This window comes from Brassica rapa, chromosome A10 (assembly GCF_000309985.2).
Source record: "Brassica rapa cultivar Chiifu-401-42 chromosome A10, CAAS_Brap_v3.01, whole genome shotgun sequence".
In the NCBI taxonomy this organism is placed as follows: Eukaryota; Viridiplantae; Streptophyta; class Magnoliopsida; order Brassicales; family Brassicaceae; genus Brassica; species Brassica rapa.
Genome location: NC_024804.2, coordinates 19895288 through 19917227, shown reverse-complemented (window position 1 = coordinate 19917227; position 21940 = coordinate 19895288). Strand labels below are relative to the sequence as shown.

General features: G+C 37.0%; 3 protein-coding genes across 5 annotated transcripts; 2 read left to right on the top strand and 1 right to left on the bottom strand.

Moving 5' to 3' along the window:
• Nucleotides 1-207: 207 nt before the first annotated feature.
• LOC103847312 (probable pectate lyase 18) lies at nucleotides 208-5170 on the bottom strand. Its single transcript, XM_033281526.1, has 5 exons — nucleotides 4259-5170; nucleotides 3370-4080; nucleotides 3060-3276; nucleotides 2441-2646; nucleotides 208-591 (listed from the first exon to the last, which is right to left on the bottom strand). Exons 1-5 carry the CDS (start codon nucleotides 4459-4461, stop codon nucleotides 354-356), a joined length of 1575 nt encoding a protein of 524 aa, XP_033137417.1. The 5' UTR covers nucleotides 4462-5170; the 3' UTR covers nucleotides 208-353.
• Nucleotides 5171-6316: 1146 nt separating this feature from the next.
• LOC103847310 (SHUGOSHIN 2) lies at nucleotides 6317-17568 on the top strand. Its single transcript, XM_009124367.3, has 21 exons — nucleotides 6317-6585; nucleotides 6880-7025; nucleotides 7116-7153; nucleotides 7245-7353; nucleotides 7465-7488; nucleotides 7587-7655; nucleotides 7746-7787; nucleotides 7903-7957; nucleotides 8039-8096; nucleotides 8185-8361; nucleotides 8482-8586; nucleotides 8669-8773; nucleotides 8878-8958; nucleotides 9153-9317; nucleotides 9439-9543; nucleotides 9636-9740; nucleotides 9845-9925; nucleotides 10011-10091; nucleotides 10188-14310; nucleotides 14908-16903; nucleotides 17216-17568. The coding sequence occupies exons 1-19, from the start codon at nucleotides 6540-6542 to the stop codon at nucleotides 10492-10494; spliced, it is 1899 nt and encodes a 632-aa protein (XP_009122615.1). The 5' UTR covers nucleotides 6317-6539; the 3' UTR covers nucleotides 10495-14310; nucleotides 14908-16903; nucleotides 17216-17568.
• Nucleotides 17569-18827: 1259 nt separating this feature from the next.
• On the top strand, nucleotides 18828-20783 carry LOC103847588 (heterogeneous nuclear ribonucleoprotein 87F). 3 transcript variants are annotated; one of them, XM_033281531.1, is made up of 4 exons: nucleotides 18828-19027; nucleotides 19250-19410; nucleotides 19488-20311; nucleotides 20384-20783. In XM_033281531.1, the coding sequence occupies exons 1-4, from the start codon at nucleotides 18989-18991 to the stop codon at nucleotides 20551-20553; spliced, it is 1194 nt and encodes a 397-aa protein (XP_033137422.1). In that variant the 5' UTR covers nucleotides 18828-18988; the 3' UTR covers nucleotides 20554-20783. The 3 variants fall into 3 exon arrangements, with proteins under 3 accessions (XP_033137422.1, XP_033137421.1, XP_009122930.3); XM_033281530.1 differs by having other exon boundaries at nucleotides 19488-20407; nucleotides 20456-20783; XM_009124682.3 differs by having other exon boundaries at nucleotides 19488-20783.
• The last annotated feature ends 1157 nt before the right edge of the window (nucleotides 20784-21940 follow it).

Here is a 21940-nt window from a genome sequence, read left to right as displayed (position 1 = left end):
TTGACAGTTTCACAATTTTCACACTCCTGCTCAGATGTTTTCTTATTGCAACATCATTTTTTGTTTTGTAAAAATTAGTTCTTGACGTTGACTAGGTACCAAACTCATGTACAATATTATAATTTTAAAGAGAAGAAAGAGCCAATTCGAGAATTAGTAATGAAAAATAGAGAGCTAAAATAGTGTTAAAAAGATTCCTCCAGCCAATTAATAAAGCCCCAAAATATTGTATATATTTCCACCATATATCTACAATTTTGCAAACGGGTGTGTGGTGTACATATATGTATTTTTTTTTTTGTATTCCCTTGTTTTGTACGGTTAAATAAATAATAAAACCTCTTGAACCAATATCATCTCCTATGGTTTGAAAAATACCAATTTAATAAGATAGTGAACAAAATCGACCAGACATGTCCCTGCCTCAAAGCTGCCGACGCCGCATTTGTATTACTACCGAATATCATTGAGAAAAGGCCACCATCGCTGTCGCTCCCGCCACCACTGGGTCCATCTTTACTATAACCGCGTGTGATGGTCCCACCACCGTCAGTGATTCCGGAAAAACCTCCTCCTTGGCCGTTTCTCCCACTGTACCACCAAACCATATATATCATCAACTATTATAATCATCATAATAACAATATCTTATTTATAATTACGATTCATCTGAATGTGTTGTATCATTGGATACTAACAGTGACATGAGCCTTTGATCAAAATGGACGAATCAACGTAAAAAGCTCAAAAGAGGGAGTAAAGACGAAACAAGTTGCTCCATCACATGCATGTTTCACATAAAAAAATTCTTCACATGCAAGAGTTTACGACTTTACGTTTAGATTCACTTCTCCTATCAAATAAAAGTGGAAGTTTTTTTCCCCTAAATATATTCAAGTAAATAATTCTGAAATTCACATTTCAAACAAAATATTGTGACGAGTGAAAAATATTTAGCTGCCTTCTAAAGTAGTTTGACAAGGAATATCGAATTTCTGACAACAAGACGACTAAGCGAATCCGCATCATTCTTACATACTTTAACTTTGCAAAAGAGGGTCAAATGTAAATTTTTATCAATTTTAAATATCAAAAAGATCAATTGCAGCACCAAGTAGGTGATGGAGGTACGTATAATATATACATATTATGACTGTTTATTCCACATCCTGTAAGTAGATCGAATCTATATATTATATAGTCTTTGAACTGGTCCCACTAGGTATTGTTTTATTGCTGGAAAGCAGATGATTCAAGAATATATTACGAAATATGATTCTATAAACCCATCTTTATTATATAGATGTGTCTTATCGCCTATCCATTTACAAAGTCAATTATATCGGTCCATTACCATTAAAGCCGATAATCAAACCCTAAATGAGACTTCACACCTTAAGTGTGTGAAGAACTATTTCACAAGGAATGAGTTTAAAAAAATCTATTAAACAAGGAAATGAATATTATTTTCTTGTTTTTAAAGTTCTTCCAATATGTGGGGTTTAGATATATACACCAAGTTGCTAAACAAGGAACCACCAAACCCTAAACGGGCGAAGAACTTGCTAATAAGGACATGAATCTTTTTATTTTATAATTATAGTTTCGTTGTTTGGTTTTAAGGATATACCATGTCGTCAAACAAAGACAACCAACAAACCCTAATTTGCTGAAGAAATGGTGATAAGGAAATGAATATTTTTAATAGGTAATTCATTTTTTTGCATGTAGTAGAGGAAATACGACAAAGCATCAAGAAAAGCATATATATAAATAGATTAGACACTATAGAAAGGCTTTTGGGTTTTTTTTTTGAAAGAAAAAAGAAAACGAAAGCTTTTTGGGTTTTTCATCTTTTAGAAGTTTTAGATCTCCGATCCACACGCTATGCACGTGTGAGGTTTTCAAAAGGGTAAAAGATAATATTTTCTTAACATGCAAAGAACAAAGAAATGAAAAGAGAAAGGCTTTATGCATGTTCATGTTAACGTCTTGGTTTTCTTTGTTGCCATTTCGGAATTGTCGCAACACTTTGATGTGTAACGTACACTAACTATTTGATATCCAAAACATTTTATGACATGCATATACATCCATGTTCTATATTTCTTGGATAAAGAAAAAGAAAAGTGTTATCTCTGTGTCAGAAAAATATATAACTGAAAAAATTATTTACTCTTAAGAATCAGGAGTGAAATTGTGTAAAAGAATCTATGATTATTTTTATTATAAATTACTCAAAATAGTACTTATTTTTCTCATAAAAATAAAAGGATTAGGTATATATGCTCCTCAGATAATATTAATTTTTTTTTATAAAAATGTGAATGCTATTTTAGGAAAAAATCAATAAAGAATATTGGCAAAACAGTAATAAGAAAGATGCTTGTTTGGGTGGATCAGTGGATATGGAGCAATAGTAGAGTAGATCATATAATACCTGGGGTCGCCGAAAACGCCGGCATTGACCGTTAGCTGGTCAATGAATCCAGCGGCTTTTGCCTGAAGACTAGTGGCTCGGGCGTAAGCTAGGCTGACTCCGTCACCTGACGGCACGAAAAACGCTCCGTTAACCATAACGTCTCCGTCCGTCCTCCAGTTCCATTTCGCCCAGTGTTTCTCGTTTGTGTCCACTCGCTTCGTCACCTGTGACGGCGTCAACGTTATAAAGACAAAATAATCGTAACCGGCAAACAAGACTTCTGCCGGCGCGTGGGACTAGGCGCTAATGGCCCACTATTGCCGACACATCAGCAAGAAAAAACAAAGTGTCCCCACCAATACATATCCAGTTTTAAAGAGAACTATGAATGTTTGGTTATGTATTTTTTTTATTTTTTCAGTTATGTATTTTTCTTGGATAATTGATTTTGGTTTATTGTATCTCTTGGCATAAATAGATGGATTAATATAATAGTTACCTTACTTGAGGAAAATATTCACATCATTTTTCTCATGCTTGTATTTTCTTGTAAAATCATGCTTGTATTTTCTTGTAAAATCATGTTTGAGTATATATTTTGTTGGCAAAAATATAGATGAATTAGTATAATGTTTACCTCTTTAGCATTGGGATTAATAGGTGCGGTGTAACGATTACCCTGACTATTTATCGTAGGGTTAGCACTTCCACCAATTGCATACATCTCCCATGCGGTGAAATCATTATTCACCACGTGAATATAACCATGTCTACACCGTGGCATCCTCTGCACGAGCCCCTCTCCGAAATGGTTGAACGCAATCGTCACTTGCATCCCCGTGTCCGCCGTATACCTTCCACAAAAAAAAAATTGGGTTAGATTGATAAATCCAAAACTTACACGCTTTAATTTAAAAAGATACAAAATCAAAGGGCTTTGTTTTTACCGGTCGTCGTGACCTAAGAGCATAACTTCGTCGTGGTGATGAAAGTAGTTGTTGGAGATAGTAACGGCCGTTGACGCAAGGATGACGTCGATGAGTCCGTCGGAACAGTACCCTAAAGAGCAGTGATCGACCCAAATGTGATGCGAAGCGGAGACGGAGATCCCGTCACCGTCGGAGACTCCTCTGAACCCGACGTGCGTCGGCGACGAAGCGACCAGAGTGTTCCCCGAGGGTTTGCAGTGGTGAACGTGGACGTTGTGGATGATGACGTGGCTCACCTGCTGGATCGTGAGGCATCCGTGGCCGGTGATTTGCACGTTCGCGCCTCTCCCGTCGATGGTTTTGTAGCTTCCGACGATGAGCTCGTGCCTGAGTTTGATCCCCATGTCGCCGGAGAAGACGATCCAGAGAGGCTCAGGCTGGATCACGGCGTGGCGGAGGGTTCCGGGGGTCGGGTTCGCCGCGTCGTCGTCGGAGGAGTCGGTGACGAGGTAAAAGCGGCCGCCTTTGCCGCCGAGCGTGCCTTGTCCGAAGCCGATGGAGCAGTCGGCGAGGCGCTGGCGGTTTTGAGACCAGTTTGGGTCGCAGCGCCAGCAGTCGTCGATTGGGTTTCCGGTGATGCAAGAAGGTATTGGCGCCGAGGCCGTCGTGTCGCCGTCGCCTTGTTGGTAAGTGAGGAGGTTTCTTCTGTGGAGAGAATCGTTGAGCTTCCTGCATTCGATAACAGAGGATGTTAATGCTCTGTTTTCTTATGGCTTGAGAAACAGAGGATTTTTTAAAAATTTCAACTTTTTCCTCCTTTTCAAATTATAAGTTGGATTACTTGAGAATGATAAAGACCCAAAAGATTAAAAATGCAAGGAGAGTAAGAGGGTAGTTTATATTGTACCTTTGGACATTAAGAACAATATCTTCAGGGAATGGGTGTTGGTGTGGGAGGGAAAGATTGAAGGAAGATGTTGAGGTTGAGGCTGATGATGATAATGAGTAAGATGCTCTTCCATGGCGAGAGAGAGAAACCAAGAGGCAGAACCAGATTATCCAAATGCATGATGGTTTTTGAATAATATGGAACCTCTTATGAGCCACCATTATAAACCTCCACTTCTTTCTGAAAAAAACCAGCCAAATCAGAAAACAGAAGTTTCTTAAATATGGATATTAAGGGGAATTGTGCAAGTTGGTGTTTTATATAATAATCAAGGGTCAAAAAGAATTTATTTGTGTTTCCTCCCTATCAATCTCTATCTAATCTCTCTATAGTTTGTTTCAAGTAGAAGAAAAGAAGTTTAGAGAGGGAAGGAGGGAGATAGAGATAGTGTGTGAAGGGACAGAGAATCCTTAAAAGACTCTTTCTCTCTCCTTCTTCCAAACTGATTCTTACTTTTTTGTAAGAGTGACTCAGTTAGGTTGCATTACCTGATCATCTACACATCCCTCTCCCTGAAACTATCTTTTTAAATGGATTTTATTGTCATTAAACTCGGGTCAAGTTACGTAAATAAAAGGATATACTATATGAAAAAAGGAATCTTTACCTCGAATGCAAGATGTATATAACTCTCTGTCAAAGATTCTGGTTCGATGTGAACACACAAGAAGAGCAAAAAACTTCTAAATATTTTGTCCAAACTCGAAGAACAGAGTTGTTCGTGAAGACCGTCTTTGTCGGAATTGTCTCTTGGAAAGGAGTTTTACTTAAGTTTCCATAAATACGTTCTTCTTGTTTTTCAACCACAAATGGAAAATTTGTTTTGCAATCTCGCATAATGGAAACTTGTCATTTTTGGAAAGTCATCTATCCTTCTTGCTCAATAAACTCTTTAGATTCTTTTTTGTTACGAATCGTCATTCTGATTTATTTATTTTATGCAAATATTCATTTTTTTTTTTGCTTATCTCGTTTGATTAGCTTGGTTATGATCCAAAGGAATCCCAGTATGGCTGAAAGCTTTGAGGATTTGATTAATATAGGTTTACTCAAGTTACATTTTGAAAACTTACCATAACATTTGTATTGTATACGTCATGCAATTATGGCCCTTCATATAATCAGGGGGATCATGTCCAGAATAAAATATAATTCCACCCTTACTTATTACTCCAGTTGTTTTAATGAAACTGAAAATAAATTTGTGAATAATTTTGCATCTGTTTAGCTAATAATCTATTTGGTAATTTTAATCGACAAAAGGTGGCGCTCTCAACAACTTGTTTGTAATCAGTTGTTTATTGCAATTGGAGTATTTTGGAGTACCTAATCAATTTAAGGAACAATATGTTGAAATTGTGAATAAAATAATGGTAGAATAAGACATAACTACAAAATGAAATTATGTACAAATAATTCAATAAAATCGGGTCCATAAAAAAGATCTTTGGAGAAAATATCATAATTCCAAATTTCGTTTGGTGAGATTCAAGGCCAAGTTGGCATTGTTGCCCGTGTGATAGCCAGTACGGTTAAAGCGAACTATTAATCCAAACTTTGAATAAGTATAACATTCATACTCACTGAGCTTAAAATCCGACTATGGATTGAAACTATGATCTCAAAGCACACTTCTCTCTCAACATAACCATCCATACTAATGATTTGAACACAATCTCACTATTTAACTTTTCAAACTATTATATATGTATATCAATTTTTATAAAAAATGATAAAAATGTAATACAATTCTTAAGCTGTGAATGATATCTTCGAAAGTAAAACATAAAAATAAAATTTAAAATAATTTTTTTAAAAGCAAAAAGAAAATAAATAGGGAAAAAGTAGAATAAATTCAATTACTTCATATATTTTTTTGTTAAAGAGATAGTAAGCTACGAGGCAGTCATAGTCTTAGTATTTTTAAATTTTCAATTAAATTTGAATGTTTTGAAAATTTTATGAATAATTTCATAACAGCTCAAAAATATATTAAGAGTGATGACGGAGAATAATTCTGAGTTAATTCGAATAATCACATATACAAAGAACGACAAGTAGAGTATGTCGTTTCAGTAAGAATCGCATAGATAATTTGACGGTTTTACCCTACAAAACCTGCAGTGGTGCAAAACAATCCCAAGTCCCAAACACTCTCTCTGCTTCGTCTTCCCTCCTCGATTCAAAATTCCAAAATCCGATCCAGTCTTCCTTAGGGTTTCTCGTCCCCGCCTCCACCATGAGCTCCGCCACGGTTCTCGACGATGATAATTATGCTGCCCAAGGTTCGAATTTAAGTCTTACTTCTTCTCATTTTCGATTTCCCTTTGTAATTCGTTCGGAGCTGACTCCTCGCATCTCGCGAGACTTTTCGTAATTTGCCCCCTTTCTCGATCAAATTCGAAAACTTTGCTATTGAATTGCATCTCTATTATTGTTCGTACACGATTCGCTGCTCCTGCTCGCAACATATGCCTTTTTATTTGATTTTAGGGTTTTGATTCTATTTCGATGAGATTGTTATTAGCTTTGACTTTAGTGTTAGGGGTTTCGCTAACGCACTGGTGAAATTTGTGCAGAGGTTCGTATTCATAAGGAACCTTTGACGAGCAGTGCACAGAGGAGAAAACTGGCGGATATTAGCAATTTGGACAGAGAAGAGACGCAGCAGCAGCAGCAAAATTTGCTCTTCTCTTCTAAAGAATATGCTGCGAAGCTTGAAAAGGCATTGCCTTTTTGCACTTTGATTTTTTGTTGCGTTTGTGGTGGGAGACTGTTATTTTGCTGATTCTCGATTGCTTTATTGGTTTTTCAGGAGAACATGACGCTGATGAAAGCTCTAGCGCACAGAAAGTAACCATCTTGATCTTTAGAATGTGTTGGCTTGTGAGTTTGATGAGCTTTTGTTTTTTTTTGGTGGTGATGTTTGTTTTTGTGGCTGCAGTAAAATTATTGAGCTGAGCGGTGTTGAGATTCAGAAACTGAGGATTAACTTACGGAATGTGCAGGAAAAGAATTTGCACCTTGCACAGGCTAACAGTCATATGTTGGCGGTGTGTTCTCCATCTTTAGTTTTCATGGTTCAGTTTTTGAGAGATTAAGAGATTTTTTTTAAAATAATGTGATCTAAGTTTGGCTCCATTGTCTTTTCTTTTTCCTAGCAGGAACTCAATACAAACAGAGACAGAGTATGTTTTTCTGGAACTGAAGTTGCTTAAAACTAGGCTTTCGTATTTCATTATGTTACAACTTCTTCGATCAACTGACACTGTGTGTACCTTTTTAGCTCAAGCTACTTCAGCATGAACTTGGCTGCAAGAATGTGTTACTCGAAGCCAGGAAAATGCAGACTGAGGCAAGTTACTTGTTTAGTATATTTCCATTGACTATAGTTACCTGGAAGAAGAGTTATTAACTTGAGAATTTGTCACCTAATTTCTTCCAGGAGCAAGGACTTCCATCTACAGATGACTCTACGAAAGATAAGGTGCTAACTCGAATTTCCTGAGCATGAAATAATTTTATTGAGCACTGTATTTGGCTTTGTTGTCGACTTCAAGGTTCCATCAAACGTTTCTGATGGATATTGCGAACCTTTTCAGGCGCATGACATGAATCCCAAAGATACCAAGAGAAAGCGAACGTCAAGGATAAAAGGTAAACTGTTTATCATATCTTCATTATTGATTCTAGATGTATATATTTTTTCATACTTACCCTATATCGTTTCATTTTCAGCCTCAGAAAGCTCCGTTGTTAAGCCAATACAGATTAAAGAGAACGCCAACAGTAAAAGGTCCATATCTGCTTCATGTTTAATCCATGTATTCTGTGAAAGCTTTTGGCAGTCAAGTAAACCTCTATTGGTAATGTTTGGTTTGCAGGAGAGTTTCTGGAGTAATAGATACTACTTTTATCCCTGAAGTAAACTGTCAGACTGAAGATGACGCTGAAAAAGAGGTTATCTCTCAAGGGACAAGCCAAATTGTTGACAGTATTGTCAACAGTAAGTTTGTTCTTGATGCAGCTAACCCCATAAAAGACGGCGTGCATAGCAAGAGGTTCTTATATTCATTCCGACAATTAAATTTTTTAAAATACCAGTTTCTGTTCCAAAACAATGGGAAGACAAGAATGTTGTATTTGTGATTCGATTTCTTTGTCTGATTGTTTTTTCATAGGCAATGTGTACGAAGGAAATCTACCAGGTTTGATGTTCAAGAAACTGAACAAACGGAATCAGTGCTTGAGATGGATGATGCCAAAGAAACTAAAGAAACCACAAGGTTTGTTATCTAGTGTTTTTTTTTTGGGCTCTTCCCATTGCACAATAACGTATTGCACTGACGTTGTCTCCGTTTGGAGCAGGATTTGTTTTAAAAGACGGTCTGCTCGGTTAAGGCCCGAAGAAGCTGAACCATGTAAAAGCTTCCATGAGAGAGACGAAGTCAAGGAGACAATCAAGGGGAGAAGGTTTGTAACAGCTTGAATAACCTACTATTTACAAGTAGCATCCTTTATAGATCTCACTTAAAACAATGCATTAGAGGTCACTAATTTCCTGTATTACTTGGCAGAGTCTCTTCAAGACAACAGTCTGCAAGGTTTGATTTCCAAGAACCGGAAGTGCCTGAAACCGTGAGTGCTGATGATGCAAGGTATGTTGAAACACATCGTTTTTGGCTTTCTCTATCCCGTTGATTGATAGTATATAGCTAAGTTAGCTAAATCACTTGCATTTTCTCCCCTGGATAACACTGAAAGGCCCCTATCTGCTTCATGTTGAATACATGTTTTGTGTGAAAGCTTTTAGCAGTCAAGTAAACCTTTATTGGCATTGTTTGTTTTGTAGGGAACTTTCCGGAGTCAAAGATACTACTGTTATCCCCGAAGTAACGTGTCAGACTGAAGATGACGCTGAAAAAGGGTTTGTTTCTCAAGGGACCAGCCTTATTGTTGACAATAAGGTTCTTATTGATGCAGCTAACGCGGTAAAAGACAGTGTGCATAGCAAGAGGTTCTTATACTCAGTCCGAGAATTACATTTTTCTAAAATATCAGTTTCTGTTCCGAAACAAGAGGAAGACAAGAATATCTTATTTGTGATTCGATTCCTTTGTCTGGTTGTTTTGTCATAGGCAATGTGTGGGAAAGAAATCTTCCAGATTTGATGTGCAAGTAGGTGAACAAACAGAAACAGTGCTTGAGATGGATGATGTCAAAGAAACTAAAGAAACCGCAAGGTTTGTTAGTTAGTGTTAATTCTTTTGTCCTCTTTCCACTTCAATCTCCTACGTTGTATGTATCGCACTGACACTGTGTCCGTTTCGAACAGGCTTTCTTTGAGAAGAGGGTCAGCTCGGTTAAGGCCCAAAGAAGCTGAACCATGTAAAAGCTTCCATGAGAGAGACGAAGCCAAGGAGACGATCAAGAGGAGAAGGTTTGTAACAGCTTGAATAACCTACTATTTACTAGTAGCATCCTTTATAGATGTCACTTAAAACAATGCACCAGAGGTCACTAATTTCTTGTATGAATGGGCAGAGTCTCTTCAAGACAACAGTCTGCAACGTTTGATTTCCAAGAACCGGAAGTGACTGAAACCTTGAGTGCTGATGATGCAAGGTTTGTTGAAACATACTGTTTTTGGTTTTCTCTGTCTAAGTTAGCTAAGACCACTTGGATTTTTCTCACTTTGATAATATTTCAGAAGCTTAGTAAGCGATGGATCTGAAGCTGTAGAACCATCTGAAAGCAGACGTGACACAAAAGATACAAACGGGACACGCAGGTTTGTTAGTGGGATTGAAACTTCCTGCATTTCCGCTGATGAGGTTAGAGTGTCAATGATGTAATGTGAGTTTTGTCTTTGTGGTCTACTCGTCAGGGTCACAACGAGAAGGCAATCAGCAAAGGGTAACTCCCAAACAGCTACAGAAACTAATGGAGCCATCGAAGATGTTGTAGTGACAGACCCGTCTATAAGCATCAACACAGTCCAAGAGTGTGATCTTTTACCATCGACGGTTTCTTCGGAGGACCATGAAAAAGAATCAAAGAACAAGCCTGAAGCTGAGGAAACCGGAGGAATGATGAGAAGAACGTCCATGAGAAGAACATCGAGACATGCCGCTGAGAAAGTGCAATCATACAGAGAAGTCTCGCTTAAAGTGAAGTTGCGGCGAGACTGCTGAATCTCCTCTTAGCCTCTAGCTTATGTTCTTAATATGCTAAAGATTGTTGGTTCAGTAGCTTACTTCGTGCTTTTGTATATCCAAGTCAAAGGTTAACTTTGACTTCCTCTTCTACTTACAAACGATTGTGTAAGCTAAGAAAAAATCTACACTTTTAATGGGTGTGTGCATTAGTCAGACTAAGTGACTACTTCTGGTAGTGTTTCTCATTTCTTGTTTCTGAAAAGTCAACCCTTTGATTTGATGACACACTGGTTTAATTTAATTCTGGTTTGCATATCTATATATGTTTTACAGATTAGCGTACTTATATTCACTTCTGCCTGATAATGCAAGAGAGACATTAAATGGGGGTTTCCCATACTATTTTATAATATTACTTTTATAACAAGGGTTTTTAGTAATTAAACCTCTAAACTCAAAATGAATTGTAAAAAAAAACCGTCAATTAAAATTTTTGTAAAATAAACTTTCGATTTTAATTTTGTTAACATATGTTAACTTCCGTCTAAAAAATCGTGACGCATGGTGACATACGTTAATAGTTTATAAGTTCATGATTTATAATGTTGAAAATTTAGTTGATGAGTTTTTTTACGATTCAAAAATAGTTGAAGAATTTTATCATTGAAAGACATTAAATGTTCTAAAAGGAAGGTACTATAATCACACTTCTCCTTTGGAAGATCGGCGTACATACTCACCATCATATGGATGGCGTAGTATCATGGCAGCAAAACCTCTACTCATCTCGGGGTTACGGAAAACAATTGGCACGGGTCAAGATACGAGGGTTTGGAGTGAGTCTTGGGTCCCAGATATAGTGGCTCGACCGCCTAAACCTGCTGACCACATTGTATACAGACTACCCCAACTCCTTGTTCAGTCCTTTATTAGGAATGATACCAAGGAGTGGGATATACAACTTCTACGGGATTTTTTCCACTCAGATGATATCCCTTTGATACTTGGGCTCAAGCCCTCCCGCTCTCGTGCTCCGGATGGATATGTTTGGAACCACACAAAATCAGGAGTTTATTCAGTTAAAACCGGTTATGACCTACTTCGATCGACCAAGTTGAGTCTTTCACAGGAAGGGGCTTTAGAACCAAGTATCACGGGCCTACAAAGCCATGTGTGGAAGATAAATGCCCCGAGTAAAATGAAGCATTTTTTGTGGCAGGCTATCTCGGGCTGTGTGGCGACGGCAGAGAGGCTTATGTATAGACACCTGGGCACCGATAGGAGTTGTCCTAGATGTGCTGGCCCAGTGGAGTCGATTAATCATCTTCTTTTTGAATGCCCACCAGCTCTTCAGGTTTGGGCTTTATCGGACTATCCGTCCCTTCCGGGTTACTTCCCGAGTACATCTATATATCAAAACATGAACTTCCTATTATGGAAGAGAAAAGAGGTGGCTCTTCTGAGACCACAATTCGATACCTTTCCATGGATCTGTTGGTACATTTGGAAGGCGAGGAACGATAAACTTTTCAATGGGAGAGACGTATCTCCCTTTGCCACCCTCCAACATGCGTCTCTTGAGGCAGAATGTTGGAGGAAGGCTAATGAAAAGGAGAAAGCAGATGAAGATCATGACGATCCTCCTACTATAGAGGTTGAGACAGTGCCCCATGGGATACCCCAAATCCCTACCTGTCAAATTGATGCATCATGGATCAATAATGGCAGTGTCAGTGGCTTAGGGTGGAGTCTTAAAGATCAAATGGGCGTAGAATACTTCGGATTACGGGCGTATAACAGGAGCCTCTCAGCCTTACATGCTGAGATGGAAGGATTACTTTGGGCAGCCGCATGTATGAGAGACAGGAGGATCACTTCGGTACGGTTCGAGACGGACTGCTTGGACTTAGTGGACATGATTACAAACCCGATGGACTGGCCAGCATTCGCGACAGAGTTCGAAGAGTTCCAGAGGTTACAAGATGATTTCGAGGATGTGAGACTATCTCATATTCCTCGGAGTCAGAATGGCCGGGCAGACGCGTTAGCGAAAGAGGCAAGATCCAGAGATTATATTTTCTCCCATATAGATCAGACCCGGACAGATGGAGATGCTCCTCGGAGAATCGACTCGTCTGCTCTCCACTTGATCTAGCTTAGATGGGAAGACGACAAAAAAAAAAAAAAAAAAAATCTATATATGTTTTACAGATTAGCGTACTTATATTCACTTCTGCCTGATAATGCAAGAGAGACATTAAATGGGGGTTTCCCATACTATTTTATAATATTACTTTTATAACAAGGGTTTTTAGTAATTAAACCTCTAAACTCAAAATGAATTGTAAAAAAAAACCGTCAATTAAAATTTTTGTAAAATAAACTTTCGATTTTAATTTTGTTAACATATGTTAACTTCCGTCTAAAAAATCGTGACGCATGGTGACATACGTTAATAGTTTATAAGTTCATGATTTATAATGTTAAAAATTTAGTTGATGAGTTTTTTTACGATTCAAAAATAGTTGAAGAATTTTATCATTGAAAGACATTAAATGTTCTAAAATATTTATTATCATTTATACATTATTTTAGATTGATTTATAAGCCTTTAAAACTAATTTCATAAATTTGATAATATTTTTGATATATTATTTTTGATTTATTGAATTACTTATGTTTCATTAGTATCACAAATAATGTTAGATTATATTATCCTAACAAGTAGCAGAAATTATAAAAACTTATAAAATCATTGTGACACTTAATCATATGTAAAAGTATTAAAATATTTATGAAGCTTTATAAATCGGTTATAAAGCAATGTATTAAAATTTATAAATTAGTTTTGAACGTTTATATCAATCTAAAACAATGTATAAATGATAAAAAAAAATTAAAATGATTTTTGAATCGTAAAAAAACCTCAACTAAGTTAATAACATTATAAATCTTCACCTTATAAACTGTTATCATATGTCACCATCCGTTATGGTTTTTTAAACGAAAGATAACATACGTTAACGAAATTAAAGTTGAAGGATTATTACACATAATGTTTAGTTGAGGATTTTTTATGATTTATCTTTGAGGAATTTAATTACTGAAAAGCGATTGAGGAATAATGTGCATTAAGTGCCATAAACCGGCTACCCTTAACCTATCATTAGTATCCATCCTTCCATTTGTTGCACAATCTCGAGCTTTCCTAAATCCAATCAACACACATATAACATAATGGATAAAAAAATCCAAAATAGCAGTTAGACATGTTAATTAGGATTGACTCTTGGAGTTTGAACTCGTCTACTCCTAAAATTTATCGAGTTTGGATTTAGTTTTATAAGCCCAAAAAATTGGGGCTTTCGGAGACTTTGGATTTTATGGATCTAAGCCCATTTGGGTTAGGACTGGCTCAAAAACCCAAAATTATGTACTTTAGCTTAAATATTATTGTTCTTGCAATCGAAAACATTATTAGTATTGACACATTTTTTTAATATTTTTATCTAAATTTTAGTAAAACAAATGTAAAAAAATTTTAATGTCTTTTATTGTTTGATCATTACAAGTGTCACATTTTATTTTTATTTCAGGTACAACATGTTTTTTTTTTTTCAAAATTTGAAGTACGAAACGTTTGACCGTTATGATCTACTACTGGGCTTTATCTTAGAGTATGGGCTTCGTGCTATACAACAGTAAAGGCCCAATTGATAGCAAATTCCTCGTAAAATAAAATCTTCTATATTTGTCTGTCTTGGCGAACAAACAAAGTTCACATCCCAAGAACCTCGCCTTTTCGTCGAAGCAAGCAAGAATCAGAGATTGAAAGCAAATCCTTCCTCTCAGGTAAAGCTTTACTCTTTTTCTGTTGTTCTTTATTCTTTTATTCTGGGTTTCGGAATATATCTTCAAGTATCTCGTTTTGAGTCGCTGGATCTGTCTTTTGATGCACCTGTGTTTTGCTGAGGATTAGATAGATGAGTTTCTGGGTGTGATGTAGGTAATCTTACGTAGTGAGAGCTTCTTCCATCTTTCTCTTATACCTAGTAGTCCTTTCCCATTATATAAAAGATTAGCCTGTGAGAGTCTATCGCTGCGATTTTGAATCTTGAAACCCTAATTTTAAGGGATAATGAATAGAGCTCAAAGTTCCAGTTTTTATTGCTTCTTGTTTCATAAAAAAGCATGTTTCTTTTGTGACCTGTGGTGAGCTCAAAGTTCCAGTTTTTCATAAAAAGCATGTTTCTTTTGTGACCTGTGGTGAGCTCAAAGTTCCAGTTTTTATTGCTTCTTGTTTCATAAAAAGCATGAATAGAGCTCAAAGTTCCAGTTTTTCATAAAAAGCATGTGGTAGATTCAATCGCTAATGCTTTCTCTCTACTGCTATGTGTGTATTGAAATTGTTATCTTTCCATTCTTATATACTGATTTTTTTTTTTGCAGAATGTCAGAGTTACCAACCATTTTGGACTCCTTTTGGCATCCTCGAGTAATCAACTTCGATTATCAGTGTGGTGAGTGTGGCGCAGTGATCAGCCTGGAAGTGTTCCGGAGTGGACACACCTACATGCACGTGGAGGAGCCACATTTCTACCCGGAGGTTCTGGTGAACTGTGTAGGTGGCACGTTCCGAGTTCAGAGCACTCACTGTGAAATCACTATTCACTTCTCTACCTATGCAGGGAATCGAGGAGACATAAGGGTTGATCCTTAACTTAGTTCTTAGTTTGTAGACTGTTTTTGTTGCCAAGATTTGCTCAGGATTTTGATTTGGATTTGGCAAAACATATTAGTCTCCGTTCATCTTTTGGGGTTTTCAATTCCTTTGCCCTTTGACATATGTTTGAACACAACAGCTTAATTACACAATGAATGATTAGCGTTGCATCAAAATTCTGAAACTTTCTTAGGAAACTGAAACCACAAACCATGTAAACACTTTTGTTTAGCCGTGACAGTCTGATACGATTAGATAATAATATCTTGTAGGAGATTTTCTGGAGTAATAGCGTGCTATAGAAACTAAAGAAACCGCAAGGTTTGTTATCTAGTGTGTCCTCTTCCCATTTTCATTACCTATATTGTTGTAAACTCTGAATGGACAGACAATAACGTATTGCATTGACATTGTCTCCTTCTGGAGAGGATTTGTTTGAAAGGACGGTTAAGGCCCGAAGAAGCTGGTGATAGATGTCCTCTTGAGTATATGGACCCTCTTATGAGCCACCATTATAAACATCCCCTTCTTTTTCTCCTCTTATCTTTCTGAAAAAGACCAGCCAAATTAGAAAACAGAAGTTTCTTAAATATGGTAATAAATATAAACGAATTATTAATCTAAACTTGCAATAAATATAACATTTCTATGTTCTATATCTGATTAGGTGAATACCTCTGACGTGAAAATACAAGTACGAGCATGAGCAAGGCTGTAGATCGATAAAATTTTGTTGTTTAGAAACTTGAGATGAATTATGATTCTTTTAGTTCAGTTAAAGATAATAGTTATGTTGGGAGACATTCTGATACAAAATGGTGGTGAGAAAATGAGCTACTTTGGATTTGAACACCTCTTCCGACTATGGATTGAAACTATGATCTCCAATCAAACTTCTCTCTCAACGTAGCGTTCGTACCAATGATTTTGACACAATTTCACTTCTCTCTCCATATAGAATCACAGTCTTCCCATGGATTTGTTGGTTCATTAGGGTAGGTTGCAACTGGCTGTTCGAGAACAAAGACTCGGCACCATCAGATACTTATCTCCAAAGGTCTCCAAGTCTGCTAAAAAAATGGCTCTAACTAGCAAAATATGCAATCCAAACCTCTCCTTGGGGCTCCTCTATTTAGAGTGACCCATTTAAGAATCTAACTATGATGCTGGTATATCAATTTTTTTTTTTTGTCAAGGATGCTTGTATATCATTTAGTTTGTAAAAATAATGATAGATTTTTGGTGCAATTATTAAGCTGTCAATTATATCTTCGAAAGTAAAAGATAAAAAAGAAAACATACAAAACTTAAAAAGGGAAAAGAAAAGAAAGAGGGGAAAAATAGAATAAATTTAACTACTTCATATTTTTTTTTTTGTTAAAAGATAGCAAGCTACGAGGCAATCATAGTTTTAGTATTTTAAAACTTTCAAGTAACTTTCAAGTTATGAAATTTTCATAACAGCTCGGAATATATTTAGAGTGATGACAAAGAATAATTCGAATCACTACATATATCAAAACGACAAGTAGTGTGTCGTTTCAGTAAGAATCGAATAAAAATTTGACGGTTTTACCCTACACTCCGCTCACTCTGCTTCGTCTTCCCTCCTCGATTCAAATTCCAAAATCCGATCCAGTCCTTAATACTTAGGGTTTCTCGTCCCCGCCTCCACCATGAGCTCCGCCACGGTTCTCGACGGCGATAATTATGCTGCTGAAGGTTCGAATTTAAAATCTTACTTCTTCTCATTTTCGATTTCTCTTTGTAATTTATCCGGATTTGACTGTTCTCATCTCGTGAGACCTTTTTTCGTATTTTGCCCCTTTTCGATCAAATTCGAAAACTTTGGGGTCACCTATGAGTCTTTTCTATTGGATTATTATATCTCTATCCTCGCTCGCGTCCCATTCGCTGCTCGCGACTAATGCCTTTATTGGAATTTAGGGTTTTTGATTTCGTTTCGGTGAGATTGTTATTAGCTCTGACCTTAGTGTTGGGGGTTTTGCTAACACAGTGGTGAAATTTATGCAGAGGTTTGTATTCGTAATGAATCTTTGATGAGCAGTGCACAGAGGAGAAAAGTGAAAACTAGCGGATATTAGCAATTTGGAGGGTCAAGCAAAGCAAACGAACAGAGAAGAGACGCACCAGCAGCAAGATATACTCTTCTCTTGTAAAGAATATGCTGAGAAGCTTGAAAAGGCATTTCCTTTTGCACTTTTATTTTGGTGCCTTTTGTGGTGGCTGACTGTTATTTTGTTGATTCTCGGTTGCAAGTAACCATCTTCATCTTTAGAATGTGTTGGTTTCTGAGCGTTACTTTTGGTGGTGATGTTTGTTTTTTTTTGTTTTGGTGGTTCAGTAGCTTACTTCATGCTTTTGTATATCCAAGTCAAAGGTTATCTTTGACTTCCTCTTCTACTTAAAAACGATTGTATAAGCTGATAATCTACACTTCTTATTTAGTGTGTGCATTAGTCATTTCTGGTACTGTTAGTGTAATCCAAACTCAAGATTAGAGCTAAGTAGTGGATTGCTGATCAAGGCTCAGCCCTAGGAGATATAGTGGCATCTCCAATTTGGAGGAGTGGGGTGAACCTGGGTAATCAGCTTGTGTGTGTTCTCGTTTCCATTCTATAGTTCATACATCAAGAATCAAGTAGATCAACATCAATAGAAGCAAGGAATCGCACAGTTCTTATATTCATTTATGACTGTTAGTGCAAGAGTGATTTTAAAATTTGGCTTCCTCTTTTTATAATAATACTTTCATTTCATAACAATAATAGAAATATTGTTATGTTTAAACTATCTATTTGTATTGTGTATGTATTTAAGCAGCGGTTACATTATTATTTTCTCCTGTTTTTGTAAGAGTTATTCAAAAATATCTTAGTTAAGTTGTTTCTTTAAGAAGTATACTTAGATTTTGACTCTCCGGGTGCTAGTTTTAAATTAAATATATAGACATGTCAAAACACAATAATGTAATGCTTGCACTTACACAACAATGTAAGATGTCAATAGATTTAAATCTCATTCGAATATTTATAAATTTTGGCAATGTAGTTTTAATAGTAGGGAAATATACTGAAAGAAATACCTAATAACTCTCTAAATCTTCCTTTTGTATAATATATAAATAAATGGTTTAGCAAACCATTCCATTATAGCTAATGCCATGATCAGTGAATTAAATCTATAGATATATTAAAATACATTTGATATAAATCGATTTTTTTATTTATAATGGTTTTGATAACCAAACACACACGATTGGTTAAATTCGGTTCAGATCAACCAAATAACACGAAAAAAAGTTAATGCCTAATGAATTTAATGGAACAATTTGACTTTGAGCCCATTTGCAAAGATTTTGAGCCCAATCGTGTATGTTAAAAAAATTTAATTAAAAAGAGTGGCACAAGTTGGTAAATATTAAGGGTGAATTCAAAATGGTACTTCAACTTTATTAAAATATATAAGATTACTATATAGTTGTGTAATATCACATATTTTAGAAACTCATTTACTTGTTTTAATAAAACCAATACTCTTATTTTAGGGAAAAATATGTTTGATTATATATATTTTTTTTAATGATGAAGATTTTAGTTTGATAAGGTATACACTTAAATGGGCTGAGACACACTAGGTCAGAGGCCCGTAAGGGCATTTAATGAAGAAATAGCAGCCGTCGCGTATATATATTAGGTTCATCCGAAGTTAAGATTGTCGCTTCGTAAGGAAAGAGCCGTCGCCTATTTCGCCATTGGGCTTGTAAGAGAGGAGAAGGCGTCGAGAATGAAGGATCAGAGGAACCGGATCTTGAGTCGCTCAAAGGTAATAACTTTCGTGGATCTCACCTTGTCGATGTTTTATCTGCTACTCTTCGTCTATGTTTAGGGTTTTGAAAATTTTGTGTGTGTTGGATCGGAATTGTTTTAATATATAATGAATGGGTTGCTTAGAACGATATATGATTAGGTTTTAATCATAGATTGGTGTTCGCACAAAAAAAAAGAGGTTTTAATCTTATTTTGCTGCTTGGTTGTTTATATGCAGAGCAAACTTGGTGTTTATATGCAGAGCCAAGTTGATCGGTTTAGGATGAACCGACCAGCGATTTGCGGTTTCTTCGAATCGGGTCGCACGTGTAGTGCTGGTGATGAATGTCCTTTCTCACATAGTTTTCCCAGAAACTCAAATGCTCATCGTACTACTGGGTAAGCTCGCTCTTTCTCAAACACACTTTTGTGATGTTTCTTCTCTGTTTTAACATGAACTTTTTTTTTTTCTGCAGTTTAAGTGATCCAAATCCAGATCCGGGAACCGTTGATTTACTGTTTAAAATGGTTTACATGGGCCCTTTGGATCCACCTAGGGATCAAACCGTCAAAACCCTCTACCTCCGTCGTCTCAACTCCAATGTCCAGGAGGAGCACCTACGTGATCGTTTCTCTCCTTATGGAGAAATCGAGTCTATTGTCTACTTTGGCATGAGAGGTGTGAGCTGTGCTTTTCTCACCTACACAACCCGCCAAGCTGCAGAGAAGGCCATGCTAGAGCACTCCTCATGGGTTGATGTCAACGGTCAGATGCTTAAACTGTTATGGGGAACACATCGGATCCCGAAAGACGCTGAACTAGTTGGAGGATCTAACCTGGTCAAGCATGATGGTGGTGGTTTTGCTTGGGTTAAGGAGAACAAAGATGGTGGACAGGTTCCATACTGGTGCAAACGAGGTTATGGCAGTTCTGAACAGCTTGGTGGTTGGGGGTTTGATGGAAGAAGAGGATGGGATGCTGGCATTGGCGGTTCAAACTGGGCTAAAGCGAATGCTGTTGGTGGATTTGGCGAATGCTTTAACTGGGGTAGGGCAAACGATGGCATATCAAGTTGGGGGAAGGACAATTATTCTAGTGGGGGATCTAACTGGGGCAACCAGGTCGTTGGATCAAGCTGGGGTCAACAGGATGGTTGTGGTTTTGCTTGGGGTAGCCAGAACAACAACTATGGTGGTGGGGGTCCAAGCTGGTCCAGTCTAGGTGATGGCGGTCGTGGGTTTGGTGGACGAAGAGGATACTGGGGTAGCTGGGATTTTAGTTCCAAGAATACTGGTGGAGGCTGGGAAGCCAACACTGGTGGAGGCTGGGAAGCCAACACTGGTGGAGGCTGGGAAGCCAACACTGGTGGAGGCTGGGAAGCCAACACTGGTGGAGGCTGGGAAGCCAACACTGGTGGAGGCTGGGAAGCCAACACTGGTGGAGGCTGGGAAACCAACACTGGGGATGATGATGCATGGGGATGCAAACCAAACGTAGGAGCGTCGTCATCAAGTGGCTCGTGGGTAACGGTAGATCAGTAAATAAAAGACCTGATTTGACTTTTAAGTTGGTCTCTGACTATCTGTCTCTCTCTCTCTATCTAGTCTAACCCCAACTTTAGTCTTTTGGGGCTCTCTCTTCTTTATGTTATGGTTTGAAAACTCTTTGGTTTATTTATTGCCGTGACCAAAAAGGCCTCTGGTTTTGTAGCCCTTTTGACACATATCGGAGTTTCATCTCCTTAATCTACTATGAATGCTTACTACTACTACTTGTGATTATTCTGACGCATCACAGCTTCGTTTATTCTCACATATAGTCGGGTGTTTTCAAATTGGACTTCCATATTTTTGTTCTGTATGAGTTAATTAATGAAATAAGACAATGGAAGAAGATAAGCTTCCTGAAGTTGGCTTGGTTCCAAACTCATGTTGTGTCATGAAAAATCTTCATTTTCTCATAGCTTCCCTTTGTAACTATAATAATTTTAAATGGATGAAAGGGCCATTTCGAGAATCAGTAATGAAAAGAGAATCAACAATTTTATATAGTCGGACTCGGAGGTTTTCATATTGGCCATACCATTTTGTTCTATCTGAAAAGAGAATGAGTAATTTTATAATTAATTGGGTGATTTGAAAAATTTAAAACTCTTGAGCAGTTACAATGTTGTAAGTTTCTTCTTCTTGACCGAATCTATAACTTTCGTTAGCAGATTCATTTTTTGTGGTTTTCCTAATTAAACTAGAAGTTACCAAAAAACCATACATAACACTAAATAAGGAACCACTGAATACACCAACTACACCTAATATGTGAAATGGGTGCATAAGAATGTTGTGCTCAGCCGGGAATACAATCATAAAGTTGAAAGTACCAGAGATTCATAGCTTTCTCATAGCTTCCCTTTGTAACTATAATAATTTTAAATAGATGAAAAGGCCATTTCGAGAATCAGTTATGAAAAGAGAATCAACAATTTTATATAGTCGGACTCCGGATGTTTTCATATTGGCCATACCATTTTGTTCTATCTGAAAAGAGAATAAATAATTTTATAGTTAATTGGGTGATTTGAAAAATTTAAAACTCTTGTTAGTGTAATTGATTTTTTCATGGTTAAATGGGAGAACTCTTGTTAGAGGTTCTTAAAAAAATTTTTTTTCTAGAAATTGAGTGATTAGATTTTAGAACATACTGTATAAGGTAGTCAATCATTCACCAATTGGTCATAGCACGAACAATATATACTCGCCCAAAATCACTAACTAATAACAAAACCAAGAGACAGTTGAATGAGATCGTACCTGCAATTTGCTTTTAGCGATTGAAAGCGTTGTGCCGCCAACTAGCAAAGATCTCACCTCTGCACTCAGACTATCCTCTTTCGTTTTAACATCTTGTGTAGTGACTTTACAAGCAATTGAT

Bases quoted from the DNA above. Each gene is read 5' to 3' on its own strand.
- LOC103847312 (XM_033281526.1), bottom strand. From the start codon at position 4,461: ATGGTGGCTCATAAGAGGTTCCATATTATTCAAAAACCATCATGCATT. The intron at 4,081-4,258 runs GTACAATATAAA...TATCGAATGCAG, and splicing joins ATTGTTCTTAATGTCCAAAG to GAAGCTCAACGATTCTCTCC. The intron at 2,647-3,059 runs GTAAACATTATA...ACGCCGTCACAG, and splicing joins TTAATCCCAATGCTAAAGAG to GTGACGAAGCGAGTGGACAC.
- LOC103847310 (XM_009124367.3), top strand. From the start codon at position 6,540: ATGAGCTCCGCCACGGTTCTCGACGATGATAATTATGCTGCCCAAG. The intron at 7,026-7,115 runs GCATTGCCTTTT...TTGGTTTTTCAG, and splicing joins ATGCTGCGAAGCTTGAAAAG to GAGAACATGACGCTGATGAA. The intron at 10,092-10,187 runs GTTTGTTAGTGG...TCTACTCGTCAG, and splicing joins GATACAAACGGGACACGCAG to GGTCACAACGAGAAGGCAAT.
- LOC103847588 (XM_009124682.3), top strand. From the start codon at position 18,989: ATGAAGGATCAGAGGAACCGGATCTTGAGTCGCTCAAAG. The intron at 19,028-19,249 runs GTAATAACTTTC...GTTTATATGCAG, and splicing joins GGATCTTGAGTCGCTCAAAG to AGCAAACTTGGTGTTTATAT. The intron at 19,411-19,487 runs GTAAGCTCGCTC...TTTTTTCTGCAG, and splicing joins AATGCTCATCGTACTACTGG to TTTAAGTGATCCAAATCCAG.